At 35.6% G+C, this 10,607-nt stretch overlaps 1 protein-coding gene across 1 annotated transcript; it reads left to right on the top strand.

Annotated features, from left to right (window-relative positions):
• The first annotated feature begins 2,373 nt into the window (after nt 1-2,373).
• On the top strand, nt 2,374-10,139 carry LOC117329576. Its single transcript, XM_033887583.1, has 7 exons — nt 2,374-2,421; nt 2,995-4,478; nt 5,346-5,459; nt 6,382-6,471; nt 6,957-7,044; nt 7,993-8,107; nt 9,195-10,139. Exons 2-7 carry the CDS (start codon nt 3,041-3,043, stop codon nt 9,366-9,368), a joined length of 2,019 nt encoding a protein of 672 aa, XP_033743474.1. The 5' UTR covers nt 2,374-2,421; nt 2,995-3,040; the 3' UTR covers nt 9,369-10,139.
• Nucleotides 10,140-10,607: the final 468 nt, after the last annotated feature.

Below are 10,607 nucleotides of genomic sequence, written 5' to 3'. Positions count from 1 at the left end.
TATACATATACATTTCTACTAGTATACTATTTTGCCTTAACTTCAGACGACTTCAAATGTACAATACAACGAACAATGATTTGAATTAAATTTAATATGCACCTAATTATCAACATTTTAAATACTAGTAGTACGTACAGTGATCGTTAAGATATCTTTAACAACCCGATAATGAATAATATAATGACTTATATTGGTTGTACTCGTAGTATGGAGTCTACGTTTTAACTCTTAGATACTATCCATTTGTCCTAGTCACTTACATTTGTATCATAGATAAATTCTCTATATTTGTTGTTGTCAATTACGCCACCCATTGTTAATAACGTAGACTTTTTACGAAAGTGTTCTACTGTTAATTTTTCTGATGATATTTATATTGACGAAATATCAAATACACTATATTGTTATGATGAGACGTCTGTATTATGACAAAATGTTTCCATATTTCAACTGATCGAAATGAGATAACTACTCTCCTGTATTCTCTAAAATGTTTGCTTCAATAATAAAAATGTATGTCAGTACAAAAGTGAATCAAAATGATTATATGATAATATTATAGTGGCTCTGTGATGTCGAAGAAATAAATGACCATATATTTGTTCGTGACTTGTAAGAATGGCGTTATTGTGTATTTGCTGGTATCAAGTTAGTAATAAATTATAGTACATGATTGTCTTGTGTTATCGGAATAATGTATGATTGTGTGTATGGTATACAATTTATCAAGTAACAAACGGCTCGGCACCGATACAATTTCTATTATGTATACGTCGCCGTTATCGTATTGGGAAAGTTGACCTGTAGTACGTACATGTACTTTTTTTGCTGAATACTGATCTTCAATATTTAAAAAAAAAATAGTTTAAGCTTGAGAAAGAAAATTGAGCTTACATGCATGTGTACACGTTTAGCATAGTGATAAAACTGCAAAGAAAATTAAATAAACAACAAATCACAGCAACACATCAGATTGGCGTTCATGCTATATCTATTAAACTTTCAAAGACAAAGTGTAAATTGTCCACACATTTTTTTCTAGTTCGATTTTACTTCATATTGGATTCCAAAAGAAGACAGAATGTTGATTGCCCCTTGAAGTTTGCTCTCGTCATGTACCTTACATCCGACTATATACTTTTGTTGTGGACCTACACGTTTATACTTCACTTTAGCCTCTTCTTTGGGTTTTAACCACAGGGGCTTGGCACGATTTTTCAAATGATAGTCCATATATATATGTATATAGTATCATATACATATATATATGGACTATCATTTGGAAAATCGTGCCAAGCCCCTGTGGTTTTAACCGCCATGTGTGGGATATACCGAGTTTAAAAAGTTTAGTAATGACAAAGGCATGATTCCTCGTTATGTACGCCCTCTTCTTTCCATCTTTGGAGGCAACAGCGATCGCGTTAATATCTTTAGGGTTTTCCGGTTCCCTTTGGAGCAAATATCCCTCTCCAACTTCTAGATGCCGGTAGCCCCAGTGATGCATCCCAACAACTGATATCCCGGGGATAATACGATACAAATGTACTTCATCCTGTAAACCACATGTACCGGTAGCCTACAGTTGACCACGCCCCTTTTTAACAACCACGCCCCTTTTTTAACATACAAGTTTGATGCCTGGAACCACATATTCATTTGTGACTGAAGGATCTAGTTTGGTACGGAGAACTACTTCTGAAATATTATCTTATTTTCAAAATAGTTTTCAAAGAAGCAAACGACCCATTTTACAAATAATCATAAAATGATCGTGCATATTGGCTTCGATTACGTGTGATCGAAGTTACCCGCATCTAGAATATTGCCGTGGAGGGTAACTTCGATCATTTAGAATAGCTTATTTAAAATATATGTATTTACACATAAATCAAAAACTTATATAATGCGTTTTTTTTCTTTTTAACATTTAATGGGCTTTAAATTTATCTCGACATGAACGGCCTTTCATGCTACTGAGCGTACATCGATGTCAAAAGTAATTTGATCAACAACAAGTATATTTACTTGGTCCTCTCAGAGACATATATGTATAAGATATGTCTCTGGTTCTCTTATACGTACTATTGTACATCTTAGGACTACTACTGATAAACCTGATTAAGACAACTACGTCGCATGTGTTAGGTTATCCCGTGAACCGCAGGCGTTCAACGTGATAGCCTCAAAGGTATTTTATTCAATTATTTGTTTATTCAATTATATGCCTACTTTCAAAATCAAAATGCAGTATTATCACAAAATCATTTATAATGTAATGATATGGTTATGAGAAGGAATATTTTTTTTATTTTTATCAATCCAAAAATAATAAGTTGTTATAATTTATTATTTGGTAGATTATCAATCATTGTTTGGTTCTTTTTCGTAACAGAAGACATGTGCGTATTGGGTCTGATGGTAAGAAAATTTATGTAACTTGACTCTACTAGACTACATGATCGGTACGGTATTGGCTCTCACTCTACCTCTATATCTGTGAAGCAAGATAATAGCTCGTATGAAGCGTGTCTTGGTATTCTGAATTTGGACATAAGCTTATATATACAATCATTTTAGCTGCGTAAAACGGGTTATACAACCACTGGAATCGACATTAATTAACAGAACATTCGATTCCTGTGATGAAGCCTAACGTTTGTAGATACTCGTAACCAGAGAAAGGTGTGATCTTATAATCGCTTTGTCTACTAGTCCGACTTTCCTCTGCAGGCGCAGACATCAGACTTCGATATTATGCTACCAGTATACGTATAAGCCAGTGTTGGCCATAACATATTAAACTCTCGCCTGGAATCACATAAGGATACCTTTTCTTGTAGACGTAATGTGATTTGCTACTGTTTACAAAGTTACATAGCTATTATAGTGAAATACTACTAGAATAGTGAAATCAAGACTTCTCCCTGATCTAATAAAATGGAGAACATGTATTAATGTCTGTTTATATATATTCATAAATTACCATTTCAGATTGGTTCCAGATAGTCACCCCAAGGCAAAGGATTCAACTGTAAAGATGTCCTTATCCATTTCTTCCACAATGTTGCAGATTTCAGTGAAACAACTGGTTACACTATGTAGCAGAAGGTTGTTGGAGAGAAATCTTGGCCTGGTAACAACTTCAAAAACCAGGTGTCAGCAATGTTCTTCAAATGCCTCCAACGATAGAAATCGTAAAAAGCTATACTCCATTTCTAGAGCAATAGCTCAAAGGGCCGATGGCATTTTTGATGTTCCTATTATTATGCGACACATTGGTGACAAGATAATACAAGATGAAAATTATGACAACCTAATCCCAGAATTGTCAGAGGAAGAAATGATATATATGGAAAGACTTGATGAATGTGAATCGATAGGTGAAGTCTTACATTTGTTAGATATTCAACCTGATACACTGACCAGTCATGCAGCAGCTCTGTCCCTGATTAAACTGAAAGTCTTGGAGAAACAGAGGAGGGACAAGCAGAAAAAGCCAGGGAAGTCTTTTGTGAGCAAAGTAATCATGCGGCAGCTTTTTGGGATTGCACAACGAAACATTGACACACTGAGTGATGAAAATTTAGTTGAACTTGCTAGACAGTTCCTGGAGGAGAATGAGCCTGAATCAGATATCAAAGAATTCATATTAAATCTTATACAGAAGAAGATGGAGGATGATACACTGGGTAAATATGCAGTATTTAGTCTGACTGAGTTACTGCAAGATGCGAAATACACAGATATTCTGCAAGACATCTGGCTACATGTCACTAGCAGATACACAGAACTAGACATGGATGACCTATTAAAATACCTGGATCATGTGCCAGCCAACATGGATATCACTGACAAGCTATTGGAAATAATTGAGAATCATTTGGTACGATCTGGATGGCAGCTTGGCAGTAGGGGTATTGGCAAGATCTCTGCAAGTTTGTCACGTCTCCAATGTCAGAATGACACATTAGCATCTAACATCGCCAAGTGGACTTTGCACCACATCCATGAAATAAAGACAGAAGACTTGATGAATGTTCTTATCTATTTCCAAGAGACCAAGAAACACAATGTTGACTTAATCTACGCCCTTGAAAAATACATTTTCAGTAAAGGAACGCAAGTGAAAAATGAACTACTGGGTCAAACCATGGAATACTTCTGCAGGATTCGATACCTTAGTCCAGTAATTATGGATTCTGCTGCAGCACATTTTCTGGAATGTGGACAAACTTATTCTGCGACTGACCTGTACCAGATTTTGAAACCATATGGTTTCTTTGGATATGAGCCAAGAAAACAAATGGCATTTTTCCAAGCTGCCGATAAATATGTACCGAAAGAATTTGACAATTTTGAAGGTGTTGATGTTTACAAACTGATGTGTTCATTCTTATGGCTAGACAGACATTCAGCTGTTCTTAGAAGTCTTGCTAGAAAAAAGTCCTGGTCAACTGAACCATTTGACAGATCAGGTAATAACAATGGCTTTTTGATGCAGTCATCAACATTTCTGCTAAAATTCCTTTTTAGCTTGTCCCTTTGAAGAAGAGGGAGAGCTAATTGTGTTGTCACCATATCTAGTTAGGCCTGGTGTTGGCATCTGCATTGATTTTATAACTTAATCTAAGTTTTTGGTGAAAGTGTTGAAAGGCATTAACATATCCTCATAATTGTACTATATACTGATACTTGACATTAGGGTCCCTGTGAGGTTATAAGGTTATATTATCCACTCCCGGAGTTAAGCTGAAAGATTTATTTTTTTTGAAAACCCTGCTTTTTGATGACATGTTATGAACTTTAACTCTTTTTTTTGCGCTTTTGAAGATATCGAGAGATTTTTAAGCTATTTATGAATGATGTCAATTAAGGTTGAGTAGCGCAAATCAATTCCATCAAATGGACAATATAAATCATATTTATCCAATATGCAAAACAATACTAATTTTTATATTTTAATTATTTATTGACAAACATTTGCAAGACTAGCTATGCTCTTGCTATCACAGTGATCTATTAAAACAACCCCACAGTTCAGTGGAAATGCCAACAATTGAAATGGTTTATCTGTCAATTTAGCCTTTGCATCCCCTCTCCCTAAAACAAAATTTGGACACTATATATTTGTTGAAATGATTAAAGTAATTATTGAAGCACTAAATTTAAATGTATCGTGTACCTGTCTTCTTTTATTTGTTGTATAGAAGTACAGTGTATTACACGTGCACTCTAAATGCAATCTTTGTAAATAAAATTTATGTTTGATACTCACTCAGGAAGGTTTCCTGATTAACACTTGTAACAAGAATAATAATCTCTTTTGTCAATATCATTTTCAGATGTATTTTGGTATCGACGAGCTTTAGCCACCAACAGTTCCCAGACAGATTTCTCGGTCCTGATGCATGTACGTGGCATCAAAGTGGAAAACAGAACTGAAAATCAAAGAAACTGTAAGTGATGGATGTTTGAATGGTTTTCTGTACAGGATTGGTCAAGATTTCTTTCTCATCAATGGCCGTTGATGTCGTAAAACTAGTTGGTAAATACTAGCTGCAATATACCACACAGGTAGTGAGATGTTCTAGTTCTCAGAACTTCTCTTAAACATTATTGGTTAATTATATAGGTGAAAAGCTAGTTAGCCAGAATTCCCAGTGTTGATTCCATGTTTGGTTTGGTTTGGTTTATTTTGTTTAACGTCCTATTAACAGCTAAGGTCATTTAAGGACGGCCTCCCGTGCGTGCGACATGCATGCGTGTGGCGAGTGCGTATGTGTGTTTCGGGAGGCTGCAGTATGTTTGTGTGAAGTCTCCTTGTGGTAGGCCGGAACTTTTGCCGATTTATAGTGCTACCTCACTGGAGCATACTGCCGAAGACACCTAGCAGCACACCCCACCCGGTCACATTATACTGACAACGGGTGAACCAGTCGTCCCACTCCTAATATGCTGAGCGCTAAGCAGGAGTAGCAACTACCATTTTTAAAGACTCTGGTATGTCTCGGCCAAGGGACAGAACCCAAAGCCTTCCTCACAGGGGCGAACGCTCAACTAAAGGTCAAAAGTGAGGCATTGTCAAGGGAGATATTAGGAAGAAAAAAGTTTTTTAAGATAGAAGAGAAAAGATAAGATCCCAAATTCAGTCGCCTCTTACGATCATGCAATGGGGGCAGTATCCATGTAGCAGAGGGGTAAAATCAATGTACTGAATAATGGTCTCAGCTACAGTTTTCATCTATACAAGCAACTTTTTATCAACCATCATGGACAATTACAGTTTATTAGATATTTAATGTGCAATTGAAGCAAAAAAGTTATAACAAATTGATTATATGATATAAAATGAAACTAACATTTTCTTTTGAATTTCAGACACGACGTTTCAGATTGCAAAGGAGGCATTGTCATCTCTGTTGAAATATCCTGTCATTAGCAGTGTGAAATTCAAGGCATTTCTAATAGGTAAAAAAAGAAATATATATCCACAAACCAGTTTTACTTCAATCTTTTATTATCTTAATTTACCCATATTGTCATTTTTTATTTTAAGGTTTTTATTAATTGATAATCGTTATGATTTCACTATGTAATATGCTGGTACTTTAATATTTATAAACCTTTTATGGAGAATAGTATCAGGCTTTTATTAGCTCACCTAATCCAAAATTGCTACTCATGATAGACATCATGATCAACTGAGTGAATTTTGATCAACTTTGATCTGAAGTGCCCGTGGGGGGAAGGAGATCCAATTTTGTATAAATGACAGGTCTTGGCCACTTGGGGCCCAATAAGAGTAATTGAGCAAATTCTTCAAAAACAAATTCTTCAGTAGGAATGAAAAGATTTGGATTTGATAGATATTTGGTCTGGTGAAGCATCCTTGGGTGAAGGGGAACAAGTTTCGTATAAACTTCAGCTGTAATATATAGGGATTTTTTTTTCAGATTTCATGTTGATCGTGGACGAGAACAGAAATGAAGTTTCCTGGAAGATTTACAAATCACAGTCCAAGTTACCTGAAACTTACAATGTGTAAGGGGATATTTCACTTTTTTAGAATACCGTAAAAAACCCATGTAATTTGCGCAGTTACTTGTTGGGGCTGAAAATGCTGGATAAAACCTTCTATTGGTACATGGGATCATGTTTGTTTTTTTCTCGCATACTTTGTCAACATATATAACAAATAACAGTCGCAAGGAAGATTCATCTTCTTTGTCCCCCCAAAATTCACTGGCTTATTAAGGATTAATTAAGTATGAAGTAGGCTAATAGATTTGAACCTTTTGGTTGAAAGGTCACAGGTATAGTAACTTAATCGATACCAAACTCATAGCCACATGAAGTAAATCATTCTCCTCCATAATCATAAATCTGGCTGTTTTTTTAACCAGTGAAGTACAATGTACTTGTTCACATATTCTTGAAATTTGTCTCGTAAAATCTGCTTTAAAGGGACAGTCCTTCGTTTGAATTAAGTTTAGGTCGTCAAAATTAACTTACTAGAAAATATTTATTTTTCCAAGTTGCAAAAGTTATAATCTTTACACACGACAGTTTTACTCTCAAGATAAATTAAAGTTCTTTGAGTATTAAGTCCTGAAAAATTCTTAATTCAACCTGAAATATCGCAAAGACTTACAATATTTGTACACGATACGCCTCTTTCCTGTACATTTTGGTGTTAATTTCATTACATATAGGCACAAACACTCATATAATCATCGCTCGGACATAGATACATAGATTTCATCAATAGAAATTGTGCATGTTTCTGATGTCCAAACGAAAGAATGCCCCTTTAATTGTCTGAACACATGGCCTTAATCTGCATAGGTGTATTTTGTGATTGTGATCTTCATTTCTAGGTCAGATAAATTCAAAATTTTAAAGATTACACTGATTGACAGTGGAATATGAAGTGCTTGTTGGTTTTATGTAATAAGAAATTATATTAGACATAATTGATGTTTGTTTTAGGATCTTCATCAAGTTGCAGTTTCCAGAGCATGTCTGTGTCAACACGGGCGAGCTCCTCGGCGAGTATGCAATGGCCAAGAATTATTTTGCCAAGTGCAACATTCCTTACATCACGGTAATTTTGTCAGGATGTTGAGAGTATGATCAATTTTGAATTGTGGAAAATAATTGAATTATTGATAACAATCGATGTCTCTACAAAAATCCTCCCAAGTTTCTAAATGGTCAATCATTGCAAATAAAATGCAATACAGTACACACCACTAAAAGTCATGCCAATTAATACTAAGGGCGAATTTGTTCTCCTAAAACCAGTTTTAGTTTCGAACCGGTTCTGTAAACTTTCCATTTGTTGAGTAAACCAGTTTCAAACCACATTTAAACTGAAACCGGTTCATTCATTTGTTTCTGATAAACCTAAACTAGTTTATTAAACCATTCAAACCACCACCGGTTGTGGTTTGGAAGGTTTCGTTTCTGAAAACAAGATGGCGAATGTTGTCAACACACATGCAGAATGTGCTCTTGAAGTGCGCTACGTGCTCCAAACTTGCCAGCTATGGCTTGTAGTGTCATTTGACTGGACAAATAAAATATAAATTATAAATATTAATAATTGTTTTCCCATTGGTATGATAGTGTTCCCTTGTGTTTTAAAGAAAGTCTGCTAGAACTGCATGCGTTTCCCTGTCATTGAATTGTGGAAGTATGTCTTCAACATAATTTGGGATTCGGGGGATTTTTGTGCGTTCAGGAGGTATTAACGTTTTAAATACTGCTCTGAAGCTTTTTCTCCCAAAGACACCATATTGAAAACTAGAATTTCGCATTTGTTTCTCAAGAGCAAACCAGTTTTAGTTTACAAACCGTTTTGAAAACCAGGTTTAAACCATAAACCCAAACCTAAACCAGTTTATTTGCAACAAATTTGCCCTAAGTTTTGGTTTGAATCAAATTTCCTGAAACTGTTGCTCTAAGTGTATAAACTGTACAAAATAGTTTCATCAAATTTCACATTCTTTGAAATGATCACTGTCCACTTCATTTCACTTATTTTGAATGACAATGCAAATAATAAAGATAAAAGTGTTTGAGGCATTAATATATCTGATTGAAAAAGCATGTGACCAGAATATATAAATCTATAATTTGATTTATTGATGAACGATATATTATTGATTAGTTTTCTAATTTTTCCCCAGATGTCTCCTTTGAAGGCAGGTATACCACAGACTAGTGTTGAGATACTCCAAATGCACTTCCATTACAAGTTACATAAACTTGTCAACTTCAAGTTCAATCCTTTCAACGGAGTTGGTAACAAGAGACTTCTCGAGCTTTGGGAGTCGTCTACGAATCAGGAACCACCAGTATAACTTTGTCAGGCTGGGATTGGATTGACTTCAGATAATCCAGATGGCATTAGTGTGACCTTTTCAGGCCTGGAATGACTGGAGTCAGAGGTCACCTATCTGACCTTGCCCGGCCATGAACGTCATCATCAGAGGTCACCAGCATGATCTTGTCAGACCAAGCCATGAACTTCATCATCAGTGGTCACCAGCATGATCTTGTCAGACCAAGCCATGAACTTCATCAGTCAGAGGCCTAGGTCGCCAGTGTGACCTTGTCAGACCAGGAACGTATAAACATGGGTCAGAGGTCACCAGTCAGACCTTGTCAGACCAGGAACTTGATCAGTAAGGGGTTATCAATCTGACCTTGTCAGGCCAGGAACAACATCAATAAGGGTTACCAGTCTGATCTTGTCAGACCAGGAACTACATCAGTGAGGGATTACTAGTCTGACCTTTTCAGGCCAGGAATAACATAAGTAAGGGTTACCAATCTGACCTTGTCGGGCCAGGAACTATATCAGTAAGGGATTACCAGTCTGACCTTGTCATGATAGGCAATGGACTTTATCAGTCAGCGTTTTCCAGTTTGACCTTGTATTTGATGGGCCAAGAACTACATCAGACAATCCATAAAAAAATTTCGACAAAATAATGATTATTACTACGTTGTTATTCTAAAGTTCAATAATAAGAAACAGTATCTGGATTAAGACATGGACGTTTTTAGGTGAGATGGTCATTCAGTGCTTTTATGGAGTAATTTCATTTTTTTAGCACATTCTACGTCTTTTTAAGGGTCATCTATATAGCAGAATAGTGTTGAATTTCAAATACGAATAAATACCTAAAGATTTGCACAAAAAATGTGATGTAATATACCAAAATGTTTGTTTGGACATGTAGCTTCTTACAATCACCAATCATATGCTATAGATACTACCAGTTTCTTCTATAGAGTAACTTTGTGGTAAGATGTAGCATGGAATAATTCTAAGTCACGCAAATGATCAAACCTGAAAAATAGCCATGCTGTTATGTTCACAAGTGTCTATAGCACACGGTAGGAGCATTTGTTTGACCGGATTTTACTGTATGTACGTATAAACACTTATTTTGTTTTGACCTTGAAATGCAAATGGCGGCTGAGAATAATATTACATAAATATGGCTTAGAGGAGGCATTTCAGTTAATAACAATACTCCTAAATCGTACTTTTAAGACATCTTATCATAGTAACATGAACATTTTGAAGTCAA

The sequence above is a fragment of the Pecten maximus genome, chromosome 6, assembly GCF_902652985.1.
Source record: "Pecten maximus chromosome 6, xPecMax1.1, whole genome shotgun sequence".
NCBI classification, from domain to species: domain Eukaryota; kingdom Metazoa; phylum Mollusca; class Bivalvia; order Pectinida; family Pectinidae; genus Pecten; species Pecten maximus.
This window is presented reverse-complemented; position numbering and strand designations above follow the sequence as displayed.